General features: G+C 42.8%; 1 protein-coding gene across 2 annotated transcripts in view; it reads right to left on the bottom strand.

The window, feature by feature from the left end:
- Positions 1-17,692, bottom strand: part of ANO2 (anoctamin 2) — a 264,010-nt gene that overhangs the window by 7,874 nt on the left and 238,444 nt on the right. For both annotated transcript variants that reach the window (XM_006128152.3, XM_075901649.1), the window contains 3 exons: positions 8,663-8,815; positions 8,503-8,555; positions 5,891-6,072 (listed from right to left, as the gene is read on the bottom strand). In XM_006128152.3, the coding sequence (XP_006128214.2) occupies positions 5,891-6,072; positions 8,503-8,555; positions 8,663-8,815 (388 nt within the window). The remainder of the gene's footprint in view (positions 1-5,890; positions 6,073-8,502; positions 8,556-8,662; positions 8,816-17,692) is intronic.

Raw genomic sequence — 17,692 nt, 5'->3', positions numbered from 1 at the left:
GCTCTAAATCGAGGTAGCACATCTACAGTAATGGAGCCTGCCTTAGACTAATTTTAAGGCTTCCCCATAGTGTGGACATTTATCGGAATGATTATTTCTGGAATTATTATTTCAGGAGTTGTTATTTTGAAATAAGTAATTTTGAAATAATTCCCTGGGTTGAGGTATTCTCTTTTTATTTTAAATTGATCTTTGATCAGAAAAAAATAAAGAAGCAATGAGCGAAGAGTTGTTAAATAGTGATGGTCCTCCTCAGTGTTCTGAAGCTATGGTTCATAAAGCTGGTGAATATGGGGATAATTGGAAAAAATAAATTAAACAGATCAATTAATCCTGGTCACTAGGGAAATAGCTTGTTAAAATAATGCTTCACAGGTACAGTGCAAAAAGAAGCAGGTTTATGCTAAGGAAATCTCCCTATTAAGATTTGCATCTGCCTGGTTTCTCTTCTGAGCATGCACATGCTTTCAGGTACTCCATTATAACATACAATTAAAAGAACTAGGCCAATAAAATGTCATATAACTTAACATGGTCTGCTTTTAATTTGCCTTTAGCTACACAACTGTCCTTTGGCTCTGAAAAATCATTACAGCTAATGATATGCAAGAGATTAGCCTCACAGCAATGTTTATTTGGAAGTCGTGCCAAAGAGTTCATGGCACGGCATAAATTGCTACTCAAAATATTCAGAGAACGTATTTTGGATGTTCAGCTGGAGAAATGTCTAACTTGTTATGGTTATTTTTAAGATACCTTAATCTCTGGTGATGCCCGTAAGGAGCACATTTCAATCTTATTGTAACCACATCGATTTCCAGAGGTCACAGAAATCTAAGAATAAGGGAGGTCAGCCCGTTCCCAACATATTTGCCAGAAAAAGAAAAATGGATTTCTTTTCTAGTAAAGGCACAGTGTTTATAGCATGTCTCCTGGGTTTGCAGTTAGATATTCTATGCTTTATCAGAGTTAATGTACTAGCCAAAGCTGTGACTTGGATTTCACAAAGATGGGTGATATTCAGAAATAGCAGTACATTTGTGGATACCTTCCCATAGAGTTTTCCTGATAACTAAAGGAAGAGAAATGTTCTTATTTGTTTCTCACTGAACCAGCATCAGATTAGTCTGGTACAGAGTCAGACTTTTAACTTGTGTTTCTTGTTTTCAATACAGGAGACACATTCTGCTCACAGGGAAGAATTTGAATGTGATTGATAGTCAGTTCCAGACAATGAACCAGATTTACATCTGCTGTGGTTCTGTTCTCCTCCTTGTTTTCTAGCCCTATCAGGGCCATGTAAACCAATGCAGTGCATTTCATCATTGCTGCCCATGTACTTAGTCTCTTCAAGGACAAGGACAATGAAGCCTGTGTGAGCAGGTTCAAGTAAATGGAGTCAAAAGTAGGACAACCGAGGCTCTATTGACGGGGGTGGCCATGTCACAAAGATGATTACCTAAAATAACGTATAGCCACAAAGACGATTGGGGGATGGAAGAAAGGAATGCATCACAAACACTTTGGAGGAAAATCTAAAAGCATGTAATAGCTCTGTATTGCAGTAGAGAATTAACTGCTAGCAACCTAGTGGAATGGAGAGGAGGCATAAAGAGGAGAGCAATTTGGCAAAAGGAGGATCAGAGTATGTCAGGGGTTCTCAAACTTTGTGATACTGTGACCCCCCCTCTAAGTTGCTCGCGACCCCCCCCCCCAGGGGGCAGGACCCACAGTTTGAGAAACGCGGGAATATGGCTTTAAGGAAATTAAATCTTACTTGCCACAGATGAATAGGTGAATAGAAGATAACACTGAGCAGAAACCCCATCGACAGACTTGCTGATCAGAGGTGCCACATCAGTACTTCCTACAACATTCTTATTAGCCATCTGCAGGTTTTTACTCTTTCTACTGTCTCAGGGCATGTCTACATAGCAGGGCTAAACTTGAAATAAATGACATGACCTGAGCTACACTAATTGCGTAGCTTAAGTCGAAAGAGCTTATTTCAACTTTTGGCGTGGTCTACAAAGCAGTGATTTCAAAATAGAGCACTCTTCCCCTGACTTCCTTCACTCCTCACACAATGAGGGTTACAGGAGCCAGAGTAAAAAGCCTGTTATTTCAAATTTATTTCAAAACAACAGGCTTGCTGTACAGACGTGTACTACATTATTTCAGAATAACTGACATTATTCCAAAATAATGCTGCTGTGTAGACATAGCCTCACAGACATCAAGGCCAAAAGGCACCATCATGATCATCTAGTCTGACTTCCTGACTTGTGGAATTTACTCATTTGAACAATTCTTATTCTGTAAAATCAATGGGATCACTTGTGTGAGTAAAGAATATTGCCATAAGACAGGTAGCAACAGTGGGACATAACTGTACACACACAGCCCACACTAAACAATGACAATTTGGATTTCTCTTCTTGGGAAAAAACCTCTATTTTACACGTGGTACATTCCTCTTGACTCTACAGAAAGCTAGTTATTAGACTTTTCTGTCATAACAAGATCCAATTTTTATACAGGTTGAACCTCTGTGGTTCAGGACTTTCTGGTTCATCAACATCTGTGATTTGGTAGGACCATGGATGTTGCTGAACTAGAGGGCCCCAGTGCGGAGATTGCCAGCGGCTCAGAGCAAAACCAGCTGGCAGGGCCGGAGGAGCACTGGAGCCTGCAGGGCACCAGAGCCAAGGCCTTTGGCCTTCATGTCTGTGAGACAGTAGAAAGAGCAATGGGGTTGCGAGTGCCAGCAGGGTTGTGGGGACCACAAGCACCAGCAGGGCTGCTGGAGTTTGTGGGTCTGGCAGAGCTCGCAGGACCAACAGAGCAGTCAGGGGTCAGCGGGGCTGCTGAAGCTAGGGGGTCAGGAGGTGTGGTGCCAGGTGGCTGAGGAAAGGCACTCAGAAGAGAGTCTGGCACTCCTCCACCTCCCCCTGTCCGGCACACTCCCTTGTCCAGGACTGGTCAGGCCCCAAGGGAAACAGGAATAGTTAAATAGATCAGTGGCCACAATACAAAATGCTTTCAATAACTATAATAATAGATGTATTTACAATATTGTCTAGAAACTGCCTATAGTAAGTAAAGTGAAATATAGCTCACTGCAGCTAATACAAGGTATTTATGTAAGACAAAATTACGTAACCAGTGTTGGAAAAGGAGGATTTCTAACCAGGAAATAAAGCATGATTTCTATCCTGACTCATAGTATTACATGCCAGCATCTCAGTGTTCAAGGTAATCTAGGGATTTATGGATATAAAACAATTAAAGTATGATTCTAGCAACGTTCAGCCATTCATATTTTAAATATGATTAGATTTATTTATTTAAAATAGCCAATACAGTGCCATACCCACAGGCTTTGGCAGCACCACATTGGGGATTTGGCTAGATTCAGATCTCCCTTGATGACAATGTACATCCGATGTAACTTCACTGAAATCTGTGGAGAGACTGATCCAAAGCAGAACAGAATCAGCCTTCACAATCTGATGTCTAGTTTTGGTGTCTCAGTCCCCATTTCAGCCATGGTTGGAAATAACAAGCAGAAAATCCCTTCAGATGTAGTGACTCATGTTGAAAGGGGCAGTGGGAAATGTGTTGCAAACAGGTCTGATTACTGAGGTACCATTTTCAGTGTGAATAGTTTAAGTGCTTCTCACTAGGGGCTTGTCTGGGATGAGTCAGGTGGAGGAAGGATATGGCTAAGGCGGTCTCTTATTCACCTCCATTCAAGGAAATACTAAAGGACATTGCCAGAACTACTAGCTCTGCTGACTCTGGCTTGGTTCCCTTCTGAGCCCACAGAACTGGTTTAACCAGGAGGGGGCAAAGTCCACCAGCAATGAGGAAGTCTGTTCCTCCTCATGCTCCAAAGACTTTGTGTGGTCTATAAAAGGACATCCTCTTAGGCATGCAAAGGGGAACCAGAGTGAGTTTGAAGGCGATGGATAAAATCTGGAAAAGTAAAGCAATAAGCTTAGGAATGAAGCTGAGCGTCTTGAAAACGTGTGTATTTAGCAGCATGTTGTATGGATGTGAGACATGGGCGATAATGAAAGATTTGAAGAGAAGGATATTGGCGCTTGAGAGGAGTTGTTATAGAAAGATCGTGAGACTAGGATGGATGCAGAAGGTCACCAATGAGGAATTATATAGGAAGATACAGCCAAATGAGAACCTACTGCAGAAGTTTATACAGTGGAAGTTACAGCTATTCGGGCATATCTGCAGAAGAACGACAAGCGAAAAGGTAAGACCCTGGTATTCGGCATTATGAATGGTCCAAATAGAAGAGGCAGACCCCATAGAGAATGGGTATATTGGTGCGGAGATAGTCTACAGAAACTAAGCCACTCTGCACTGGACAGGGAAAGATGGAAGGGAGGCGTCAGACACCAACGGGCGTTGAGCCCATTTGTTGTTGATGATGATAATGACCAGAGGTATTATTCCAAAAACAATTACACACTTCATTAAAGCCAACGGGTGTGCTAAAGCATTCTTTGTGTTCAACAGAAGGAGCAATTAAGCACCTGTGTGTAGTAAGAACAACCTCAGAAAAACAGTGGGATCAACACCCTGAAAAGGTGAGCCACACCTTGGGCTAAGGGGCTTGCTAAGAAACTCCACATGCAGATGCCAGGTATTGGTTCTGGCTGTGAGAAGTGGGCTGTGCCCACGAAAGCTCATGATCCCATCAACATGTTTTGTTAGTCTATAGAGTGCTACCAGACCATTTGTTGTTTTTTTTCTGTAACAGACTAACTCGGCTACCCCCTGAAGCTCTTGGATGAAGCTGGTCATCTTATGCATGGAGGCAGCATTGGATTTTGCACCTACATCATATATATAGTAGCTCAGTGTCTAAGTCTGTAACGCCTGAAATGCTGGCTGTTCCCTCTGGGCGGAGCTGTTGCCTGAAATGTTGGCTGTTCCCTCTGGGTGGTGCTGTTGCCTGAGTCACGTTCTTTGCCTCCCAGCTTGGCGCTTGGCTGATTTCTGCACCGCTCAGCTGGGCTGCCGCGGGGGAGCAAGTAGTGCAAGTGGCTGTTTGGGCACCGCAGTCCCCATGCAGCACCTCCATGCTGCATGGGGAGCGCAGGGCCCAAATGGCCACTTGCGCTACTTGCTCCCCCACGGCAGCCCAGCTGAGTGGTGCAGAAGTCAGCTGAGTGCCATGGCGGGAGGGGAAGGGGGCGGGGCGGTGACGTACACAGCCAGGGGGCAGGGCCTGACCATGTATGTCACCGCCCTGCCCCCCTTCACGTTCCCCTTCACCTCCTGCCATGGCGCTCGGCTGACTTCTGCACCGCCCAGCCGGACCACCGCAGGGGAGCCCAAACGGCCGCTTGCTCTGCTTGCTCCCCTACAAAAGCCTGGCTGAGCGGCGCAGAAGTCAGCCGAGCACCATGGCGGAAGGCGAAGGGGGACGGGGCGGTGATGTACACGGCCAGGGGGCAGGGCCTGGACGAGCGTACATCCCCGATGGAGACAGAGGAGAGCAGCAAGAGAGTGAGAGGCAGGAGGGGGAGAAGAGAAAGAAAGAGACAGAGAGATAGGCAGAAGGCGGAGGAGAGCTGAGAGAGAGAAGGGGAGACAGTAGAAGGAGGAGAGAGAGAGAAAGAGACACGGAGCGAGAGACTGGAGGCTCAGGAGAGAAGACCGATGTGGAGGAGAGACCTGAAAATCCTGTCTTATGACGGGCTAATCGGCTAGTATTCTAATAAACATCTGAATCAACTAAAAAGACAATAATTTAAAAGAAAAAGGAAAATCTTCTCAGGTCTAACTCAGGAAACAATTTTATCTAACACGTGTCCGAAACAATTTACTTTCCCTAGACAAAGTGCCATTAGAGCTACTTTACCTGCAGAATATCACCTCTTGTTCAAACTGTGAATATTCTGGCTGAGTTCCAGCCTTGAGGTGACTAACATTGAAGTATGAGAGGGTGTGATTGATGAAGCCATGCATGGTTCCATTTGGACTGTATGCATATTGGTACACAAGGCGTGGAATGAAATCAGATGTGACAGAGATTACAAAAGCCTGGGAGACAAAAAATAATCCAGTGAATCTACAGATGTTATGCTTGGGATGTAAATGAAATACTGGTTATAACTTTCATGTTCAAATAGATATAGACTAATGTTTGTAATCTCACAAGTGAGAGTGCACTTACCAGACATAGTGAAGAGAAAGTGTTTTTAGACTACAGCTATAGGTGACCTGTAGTGGCACTCAGGAGGTGCATTTCCTCCTGTGTCTCTGTCAAAATATTAATTGCTAAATGGGGTGCCTCCTGATGTCCTCTCCCTGCCCCTCTGGGTGGCCCTCCCTGCACCCACCCCCCACAGACACCAGTCATCCCTCCCTGCTATCTCTCCAAGCAGAGGCAACTTGGGGAGCTCAAGAGAGGGCACATGGTGTCACGTGCCCTGCCAGATATGTGCCCTGTCAGATTTCTGCCAAGGTTTATCCTTCTCTCTCTCTCTCTAGTGAGTTTAAAACTATACCCCCCTCCTCCACTTTCAATAGTTATGTGTCATCTCTGTCTCCAGGGAAAGATTATAGCTAGTCAGGTGGGACATTTTTAAGAGCAAAGAGTAAATATAACAACTGCCTCATATATACTGATTTTTATCCTGATCTCACTGATTACAAAGAGTACAGGAGCAGGATCACAGTCTATATAACAGCCAGATACACAGCTGGTATAAAATCATGTAGCTCCATTAATTTCACTGGTGCTCTGCCAATTTATACCAACTAAGATCGGACCCATAAAGGATGAATTCTTTGTTCCTTTTCTCCATTCTAACTCTGGAGTCGCTCTATGATTTTACTCTGGTGTCACACCAATGTGAGAATAGAATTAGCCCAAGAAGTATCTAGAATGAATAAGTAGAGGTTAACTTAGTGCCACGTTCTGCCACCCTACTCGGTGGGTTATCCCACTGAAAATGTGATACTCAGCATTAGTAAAGGTGATAGAATCAGGACCTTTTTAAATAATTTTTAAATTCAAGTATGCACATTTTCACTTTCCAGATGTTGACAACAGAAGAGCAGCACAGCTGTCATTTTAATTAGCACACCTGGAGAATACAAACAACTAGGGTAGGTCTAGACTACATGGCTCTGTCAATGGAGCCATGTAAAATAGTTTATTCAGCATAGTCAAAGAAGCAGGGATTTAAATAATCCCCACTTCATTAAAATAAAAATGGCCACCACGCTGTGCCAACGATCAGCTCATCCAGCACGGCAGTCTAGCCGTGGCGCAGTCGACAAAAGAAGCCTTTGTCGACTGCTCCGGTGGCTTACCATTATTTAAATCCCCGCTTTTTTGACTATGCTGAATAAACTATTTTACATGGCTCAGACGACAGAGCCATGTAGTCTAGACGTACCCTAGTTGTTTGTATTCTCCAGGTGTGTATTTCTGAAAGTGTAAACAACTACAGGGTCTGATCCTGCAAAGGGAACTCAGGTAAAACGGAGGAAGGCAGCATGGTTCAGCACTGGCAGTGGGAGACCTGCATTTTGCCTCTGGTTCCACCACCAGGATACTCTGATGTTAGGCAAATCATATATTTTTTGCATACTAGTTTCCTCATCTGTGATGATATTCATTTTCCATTTTAATGTGCTTTGAGATCCACAGGGGAAAGTACTGCTTCTTATGATGATTAAACCCTATGGGCCTGATTCTCATTTAAGCCTTGTCTACATGGGAAAGGACTACAGTATAACCTAAGACGTGAATTAAAACAGTATAATTATAATTAACATACCATCCCACAGGCAAACACATTTATTCCAATATGGGTGACCTTTTTCAATCTAACATATGTTGTTTGGGAAGTGGTTTAAGGTACATCCAAAATGCCACTCTTATACTGGAATCAGAGTGTCTACATAAGAGGTTGTGTTGGTATAACTAACTATCCATGTATAGCTATACAGCTAAAGCTGTATAACTGATAAAACTTCTTAATTGAGACAAGCCCCAGCCTCTTTTATACTGCTCAAGTCAATTACATTCACATTGACTTAATCCAAATCTATATTTAAGCTGCCAGAGAATGATGTAAATGTGCGTAAGCATTATAATACCCAGTTCTCATACCACATTTTTCACCATAAATCATAAATGAGAATTAGTCCTCTATTGGTGTGCTTGGAATTTTGCCTGACTAATAATTTCAGGATCTGACCCAGTAATGTGTGATTTCTATATAAATTAATCTCCATGTCCCATATAACATGATTCCGAACCAGAGATGAGTGAATGTACATGTCTCATGTAATTTTGATTTCATGTAACTTTAAATGATGTTTATAAGCCAAGGAGTAGCAAACTGGGCAACATGCTTTTTCATTGTATTTTATGGCAATTTAAGAAAAAAATTAAATTTAAAACTTAAATTAGACGTAAGGAACAAAATAAGATCAAAGTCATAATCAAATACTTACATTAATGATAACGGAAAACTTTCCAATACCACTCAAAATGTTAAACCAAATCCCTGTAAGAGAATTAACAACAAAGCTTTGTTACAGGATTAATCTTAATTTCTTCTTTCAAGATGAATGCCAGGTGTTACCATCATTGCAATGATTCTTCACTACGTACCGATATCTTTTTCTCTCACTGTGTCTGGCCTCCTTAGCTCAGTAACAAACTTTTTTGCATCCAGACGAACTTCTATGATGTTGTTGAGGAGGGCAAACACCGGAGCCAGAGGGAATGAGGCCACAAAGAGCGTGACAAAGCCAAACTGAATAACTAGATGAGAGAGACATGTTTTTGTTAAAGACACTCTGTACCAGTGTATTCGATATACATCTACAGGAAATCAGCTGCTGAGGGCTGTGTGGTACAGGAAATACAGAATTCCACCTCAAACAGTTCTGTCCTGTTGTTAACGAGTACAACAAATAAGGTGAGGTATGAAAGAAAGAAGGGTTTTGTCACCGTGTTTTATCATGGTTCTAATATTGCACCTGGTCTCCAATGTGCATACATGGGCCAGAATAAATATTAGTTTAATAAAGGAAAAGTAGCATCCATGCTATTTTCCTTTTAAGTACAAATAATCTTGAATGACATGTTATCCTTCCCACTGTTTGTTTATAAAGAAGAAGCAATGCATATAAGTAGCGAGGGGAAATATATGAGGCAACGTCCCCTTTTCCCAAGACTCCTTTGGAAACTGCCCACTGTACACATTAGTACAAACTAATGCATGGCCACTCTCTGTGTCACCATCTCCCCTCCATACCCTGGGGAACTGTGATGCAATTCCCCGTAGAAGCCGATGCTGTTCATTGCATCATAAAACGTTGCAATCCTGTCTCAGCAACTTCTTTGGGAGAGAGAAGCAGATGGGGCAGAAGAAAAGCACTTGCACACGTAAGGAACCAACAGCCGCACAACTCCTGATGGCACATAACATGGAGGGGCTGATGCTGCCCTAAGCATAGAAGCTTGGAGTTTTCTGCAGGAATATGTGTGCCATTCAGAGTCACAATCCTGATTTCTTCCACTGGCAGCAATACTCTTTTCCCTGGATGGGACATTGCCTCTTGTACAGTACCTAGTACTGTACAAGAGGCAGCACCTAGTATTAGGGGCCTGCTCTATGATTGGTGTCCTAGGCACTGCCATAATACAACTCAACCATAACTCAAGAGCTTAAAATCTTGGAATTTCCACGGGGCAGGGATGATCGGGACATATGTAAGCAGCTTTATTTTGCCAACAACTTGGGCACCAATTTCCAGATCTTCTCCCTGCAAAGTGGAATTCAGTGGAATAAATGCATTTTTTCCCAAGTCCCCCAATGTTTGAAGACCAGGAACAGTGCACACTGGGCCCAGTGTTGCAAAGTGCTGAGTGTCCTTAATTGCCATTGCCTTCAGAAGCAATTGAGGACAGTGAGCTTACAGGATCCTGTTTTGGACCCCATCCTGAGAGGTGCTGAGCCAGCAACTGAGCAACATTGACCTCCTTGTGCCCTAGGTGCTGGCCAGCTGCCAAGAAACCCTAAACAAATTTTTCTCCCAGTGAAGCCATCAGGATATGAATGTGCTGTCACCACATCAGACTAGCCCTTTCTTCATAAAATGTGACACTGCACATTATTTTATGATAAAGATGAGCTCCTATTTCTCCAGGAAAGCAGCACAGGGTGGCATAAAGAGAGACTGGCTGAAAGGGACATTGCACAGCTGCAAAGGGGATAGCCACAACATTAAACTAATGAATTTATGCTCTCAGCTTATATACATAGTGCTGCAAATAGGATTTGAGTGCACTGCAGTGAAATGCATTGTGGCTTTTTTGAAAGCAGAATATAAGGCCCTGTCCAAGCTTGCTTTCTGTTGCGGCAGATGTCCTTTGCACTTTTGGAGGAGAAAGACAAATGGAAAAAGAAAACCAATTCTAGCATAGTCAACTGCTTTCCTTAGAATAATTTCCTTAGGCACTGTCATCAAAGCTCACAGCCAACTGATAAAACAGCTTTTCCCAGGATTTTTTTTAATCAGCTTATTTTTATGTACCTATTCCCCCACCTCCCCTCACAATGACAATATATTCGCACAACAAAGAATTATCCCTATGGTAATTGTGGCCTTGGTTTGCTATTTTCAATGGTATGCTTTGGAAATAAAGGTTATATCATCCTAACATACAAGAATCTCTTACCCACTAACTTATAGTTTCCTGACTATTTTATGTTCAAATCAGGAAAAGGAAGTGAGGAAATACAAGCAGATGTTAGAGAAGTATCTCAAAAATCTTTAAAATGTTTAGAAAAATATATCACATCAAAATGTGCCTTATTCGGTCTGAAAGGAAGTTAGCAGGGCTAGAGCTGAGTAGAATCAGTACAAAAGTATTTGCAGTGATTTGGCTGATTATAAGCCACAAACATTTGCTGTGATATTATTTGCAACCATTTTTATTCACTTCCTGGGGACATCTGCATGAATGATTTTAAGTTCATAAAAGAATGTTCAAGGTACACAAACATCTTCAAAAACAACGAGGAGTCCTGTGGCACCTTAAAGACTAACAGATACGTTTTTCGTGGGCAAAAATGCACTTTGTTAGACGCATACGAAGAAGCGGGATTTTGCCCATGAAATAAAGAAGTGGGTTTTTTGCGCAAATAGATCTGTTTTAGGTACCGCAGGACTCCTTGTTTCTTTTGCAGATACAGATTAACACAGCTATCCCTCTGATACTTGTCAAACATCTTGCAAACTGTCTTCTTTCAAAGATCCACACCAGAATTAGTTGTGAGGTCATGTTGAAATCTCTGTATTTTCTTTCCTTTTTTTAAAAAATAAAAGTTTCAGTGATCCAAACGGGTAGCAAAACACCACCATGTGACTTAAACATTTGTCTATGCTGCCCTGGAGGTCCAGTTATGGGGGTGTGAATAGCAGTGCTCAGCAAAGTGCTGTGCTGTAACTCCCCCATGTGGACACTTTGCTTAAAGGTTCCTAGATTGCATTCATGTAGTCCTGTTAGAAGAGAGTTACACCACAACCCGTTGCGGTGCACTATTATTCATGCCCCCGTAATCCAAAATACGGGGTGGAATAGACTTAGCCTCAGATGATAGGTCACACATAATGAAAAGCAAAACATTCCATGATTCAGTCAAAACAAAATAGTTTTTGCATGATTCCGGCACTGAAATGTATTTGTTTAAACTATCTGGGGAGTACTGATGAATAACAAATAAAGCTTAAAGTCTGTGCCCACTGATTTGAGAATGTAAAAAGAGTCTAAATTCACTGAGTATTCAGTTCTGATTTTTTAGGCACATTTAGTAGCACTAACACAACTAGCCCCATCCAATTCAATGTGAGTATGTCCATGAGTACTACCCATCCTACCTAAGTATACCTAAGGTTCCTGAGTTTGCCAGCCTTATTCACAATCTTCAAATAGCCCACTTGATTTCAGAGGAATTTCTCACGAAGTATTACTAAAAATGAGCAAGGGTGGTAGGAACAAACCCATTCAGAGGGACATTCTACATACTCGAGAGAAACGGAAGCTTTGAAATATATAACCACAAGCTTGGCAGAAAACTCTAAGGGGAACGCACAGTTCACTTCTCCGTGTAATGTATACAACATGCCTACACACAACATGCAAAGATGACACTTTAAAATCCAAGCTCAATATAGAGATTATAGAAAAATGTGGGGCCCTTGTTGGTGTTGTGTCTTTTGTTGGTGCCTCAGACAGATTCTTTTTGATGTGTTTTCCTGCTTACAGGGAAATTCTTCCAACCCTCCAGAATGCATAGCTCCATTGTTCTAGCCTTTCCACACCCTCCCCTGTTCAGAAATCCCTGGATGTGTGTACAGATCTCTGTATAATTACAACGGATACAGCTAACTCCGCCTCTCTACATAGTTGGGGAGAGATTTGTGAACTGAGGTCTTCCTGCGCACATACACATCCTTTGGACATTCTCTGGCCATGAGTAAGGACCTGAGATTTGCACGAACTGGAATTTAAAATGTAGGTGGTAGTGAAATAGGCAACTGGGATGGAGGTGGGAAATCTGAGATAATGCTATCACTGATTTTCATCTACACGATCTGTCGTTATGGTTTCTAAACAGACGTTTCATTGAGAAATGATCTGCGGGTCTGATTAAGGGGCACCACTCACAATACAGGATGCGGATGTTGGATCAAATCCAAGGCTGGCCAATAGCTGGAATGTTGATCTCGATTTCACCCCTGACAAAAATAGGCTGTGCACCAGTGGGACCTCAACCTGAGGTAGCTTTCATTTGGCAAGGACAGATTCAGGTAGCATAGGCAGTACAAGTCCTCCCAGAAGCTGAGGAATTACAGTACTTGCAGGGCTAGCTTAGCCCATGGCTTCACTGTGTCCAGTACCTAAGCCAGCTAGATTGAAGAGGACTCAATCAAAGCTAACTTGAACAACAGTAGCAGTGAAGCTGTGCCAGCCCAGTATGTCTACATATTCTGCAATCGCACCTCCCAACTGGAGTGCAGACAAATCCTTAGAGTCAAGGGATTAGGTAGCAATTAGTGGACAGGTTTGCTAAAGTCTAAGTGAAGGGTGTACTCCTGCAAAATCAATGGCTAGGCTCTCCTTTGATTTCCAAGCAAAGGCGATAAGATCCATTGTCTGTCACCATTCCCTGACACCCAGTGCAAATGAATGATGGAAGAGTCTCCAGACAAAGCTGGAGAATCTCTTACCAGGATTAGGGCAGAAGTAGCTACCAAATGGGGAATCCATGGAAACGGGGCTCCAAGGGGATCATGCTATGAAGAGACTCTTGAAAGGTGCTAAGTAAGACTGTGGCCCCATCACACAACACTTAAACATGTGAATAGTCCCACTGATTTCCATGGCATTACTCCCAGACATCAGAACTTGCTGAATGAGGCCAAAATGCCCAGGCTGGAGCCTAAGGAGCAAAGGCAACGTGGCAGGGGACATAGAAGACTGCAGATGCGCAATGCTTCCATACTTTATCAGTTTAATTAGGTTTTAATAACAAAGACGATAGATAGCCAAGACACCCTATCACATAATTAGTAATATTATAAAATCCCAATAGCATTGAAATAATCAATTCAAACAGTCATGTAAAAAAAACCAAACTCCGAAAACCCTACAACCCCCTGCCTAACCCCTTCTTTATTCTGGAAAAAACACCCTCATTTCACCCCACTCCAAATGTGTCAGACACACAATCTCTGACAAAGATTGCTCTGCGTCCATAGGATAGGAACAGGAGCTGTGTATGGAGGTAGGCAGACTCCTCAACTCCCTCAAATCTCTCCTGATGGAAGTGTGGAGAGGAAACTCTAAAAGGGCCTAGAAAGGCAGGAAACTAGTGGCTAAGGCCCTAGTCTAGCCTTTGGAAGACCTGGGTTCAAATCTCTGCTCTCTCCCAGACTTCCTGTGTGACTTTGGGTAAGTCACTTTTTTTTCCTATACCTCTGTTCCCCATCCATAACATGTGGATAAATAGCATTGCCCTATCTCATACCAGTAGACACTTGGATAACAGGGACAAAAATACCTAAAATATTTTCACACAAATGGCCCTCGGTCCTTTTTTGGGGACTGTCCCCCAGTATTTAGATGTGTTCTGAGTACCAGCCATGACCACAGAACCAAAACTGGAGGTTCTTATTCAGCTTTTACTTCCCTCCCCCCAATTCAGGCAAACACCAATTGACTCCAGCAATACTTTGCCTGAGTAAGGACAGAAAGGAAACTGGGTAAGGACTTCAGGATCTGGCTTTGTAACAACAACCAGGAACCTTCTTCTTTTCCCAGAGATCCCATACCAACTGCAATCACATTTTTAAAAAATTAAAGCGGATAAAACTCGCCCTCTTCCCTTGGATTTCCACACCCTCTCCCTTCCCAAGCCATGTTCTTGAGCCCAATTTAGAAAAAAAAGAGTAAATATGCTACATCTATTTGCTCCTGGCCTCTCCATTGCCGCTTGATGCCCTTCAGAACAATCTCAACTGACAGGTTCAGTGCTGAGCTGCTCAAAGTGCTTCCTGTCCATGTGGGTGGTCTGAGTCACTCAGCAGTGAATCTGACAGCTGAATTTAGTGATATGGACTCAGAGCAACAGGCAGGCTGGGGAGGAGCAGCTTAGGTTTCATTTGTTTCACATTTGTCTTGTATCCCACAGACATGGCATAGCTTGCTGTGGAACTGGCATAATAACAGAGACAATGAGCCATTCTCCTCACCACATAATCCAGTTCTCTTGCTGGAAACAAATATTTGGAATAGTACTTCAACCACCTGGGATACAGATTATTGTCTCTTGAAACATGGTATCCGTCCAATTATCCGTGAATGATTGCACAATGAGGCTTTCTACATTATTATTCTTTAAACAGAGGAGACCCATCTTAAGTGCATGCTGTAAGCCTGATGATGACTCTGTTTATGAATAGACAACTTAGGTCCCAAGACTTCATGTTTTTCCGTGCAGGTAGGCCCTTTCACCCACATGAAATTCCAGTGAAGGAAATGATGCTCCAACAGTCCCTGCTTGTATGACTAGGGCGAAAGAGTCATTGTTGGCCCTGTGTGGAGGTGCAACAGGGAGCAGAGAGTCAAACAAGCCTTCTCCATCAACACACGTCTGTTTTAGAGCCAGCCATAATTGTGGTGGGGAGCACAGTCACTGCTTTAGCGTAAGGAAGGAGAGACACCCAATCCCATGGCCCCAACTGTTAGAGCCAGCATTACCTGATTGACATGATGCAGTGTGTACTGTACCCTGCAGTACAGTGGTGAAGATCACATACAAGAGAATCCTGACAGGAATTCTGGTATCTCATCAGAAGCTTAAAGCTGCAACCAGGTCTCTAGTGCTGCAACTGATATTGCACCTCCCAGCTGCACTGTACCTCCCAACATGAGAAAGCTCCACTACCACGGATGTACAAGAACAAGTATTTCAACGGTTATTTTCTATTCTATTTGCTGATAATGACTAAAAACAAAGGACCTGAGAGAGGAATAGCTAAACATCCAAAATGTCTTGATTAACATCAGACATTTTTTAGTTATGCCTGAGCATAAAAACATTTGGAAATATTTACAAGGGGGAAAGGCCATATTTTTTTCACTTTTGTATAAGTCAAATATCACTGACAGGAGTTTGCTCCAAGTTTCAAAACAAAATTCACCTCTGAGCTAAAGCAAAAGCATGGCACATTTCAGCCCAACAGGAGACTTTTTCAATAAGGCTGTGTCTAGACTACATGGCTCCATCAACGTAGCCATGTAGATGAGGGTTGTAGGCAAAGGGAAATGAAGCGGCAATTTAAATAATCGCTGCTTCATTTAAATTTACATGGCTGCCGTGCTGAGCCGACAAACAGCTGATCAGCTGTTTGTCCGCTCAGCGCACTAGTCTGACGCTCCCCAAGGCCCTTTGTCAGCAGCCCCGTTATTCCTCGTGGGATGAGGTTTACCGGGGCTGCCGACAAAGGGCTTTGATGTCGGCAGGGGAGCGTCCAGACTAGCGCGCTGAGCCGACAAACAGCTGATCAGCTGTTTGTCGGCTCAGCGCTGCAGCCATGTAAATTTAAATGAAGTGGCGATTATTTTAATCGCTGCTTCATTTCCCTTTTTCGAATACACAAATCTACATGCCTCCGTCGACGGAGGCATGTAGTTTAGATGTACCCTAAGTTATGAGCATTTGAAAATGATGGAGGTAGGGGTTAAAATAATGATGATTGCATCATATAGCCAGCTCCCCGGGTGAGCAAGAGCAGTTTTTGAAACAGGTGGGGAAGACACCATCAAGTCCCTTTTGTACTACTGCAGGGTCAAAAGATCTAGCAACAAACTAGGCTTGAGAATGATACAAGGCACCTGTCATTACAAACATTAAAATATTTACATAAAATATGTCTGTTTGGTCTGACACACTTTTCACCATAAAATTCATTTATTTAGGTGTTTTTGGTGTAGTGAATTGTCTATAATTTACAATGGGTGTCACATGCAATATATAAACAGATGTCTGATTTCAGATAACCTGCTGTTTGTGTGACAAGTGCTGGTTCTTTTCTGAATGCTTTCCTGCCCTGAAGCTTGTGCTGTGCTTGGTCCTTCTGGGATACTCTTTTGATGCTGCAGTCGGTAGTGCTTTGGGGTAGACAGCAATTTTGTTTTGTATCTATTGTGAAGACTGTGGCTTTTAACTTATTCCCTGGAATCCCTGCATGTTGCTTCTTTGTAATCTCATGTCCCTGCGGATATATGCAGTCGGATTGTATCCCAGGACCGCATCATGGAATCATTTGGTGATTATTTGCACCTCTGCCCTCATGTGTTCTGCTGAGTCATAGAGATGCTCCTCAGAGCTTTTACTACATGCATATTTAGAATGGGAAAGGAGCCTTTATAGGCTTTGCTTTCGAATTCTGTATCAGATGCACCTCCTAGGTCAAATTCATCCCTCTTGTCCTTTCTTGCTAGAATTGATGCTATTCTCTCTGCTTTTGGGAAGGGGAGGTGAAAAGAGTCCAAGGAGGCTAAGTAAGAGCTAAGTATATTGGCCAAACTGGACACTCTATATGGTAAAGAATTAATGGACACAAATCAGATATCTGAAAAGGTAACACACAGAAACTTACGCAAGAGGGCATATCCCTGAGTGGGACCATCAGAGTATTTGCACAAGAACCACTGATTTTGTACATTACAAAGTCTGTGTTCTTGCGCAAATACTCGCAGCCAGTGTAGACAGGCTTTTGCGCAAAATCATGCCAGTCTAGACACAGCCAAATTGACTATTTCTTTCCCTTTTTTACCCCTTCTTTTTCCTTCTCTCCACCCCCCCCCCCATCGCCTATTTGTTTAGAAACTGGACCTATAATAACTCCGTTCATCTGAAGAAGTTGGGTTGTGCCCATGAAAGCTCACGATACCATTTACATGTTTTGTTAATCTTTAAGGTGCTGTTAGCTCTTAAAAAACAATAAATAATCTAAGTAGGTACAGGAAACAAGCTTCCTGCTGACAGAGCATTCCCTGTACAATTCTGGCAGATAGAACACCTTTTGTTCTGTTGTGCAAACTGCACTGTCCATCTGCCAC

The sequence above is a fragment of the Pelodiscus sinensis genome, chromosome 1 (assembly GCF_049634645.1).
Source record: "Pelodiscus sinensis isolate JC-2024 chromosome 1, ASM4963464v1, whole genome shotgun sequence".
NCBI classification, from domain to species: domain Eukaryota; kingdom Metazoa; phylum Chordata; order Testudines; family Trionychidae; genus Pelodiscus; species Pelodiscus sinensis.
Note: the sequence above shows the minus strand (reverse complement) of the source record. Positions and strands in the feature narration are given on the sequence as shown.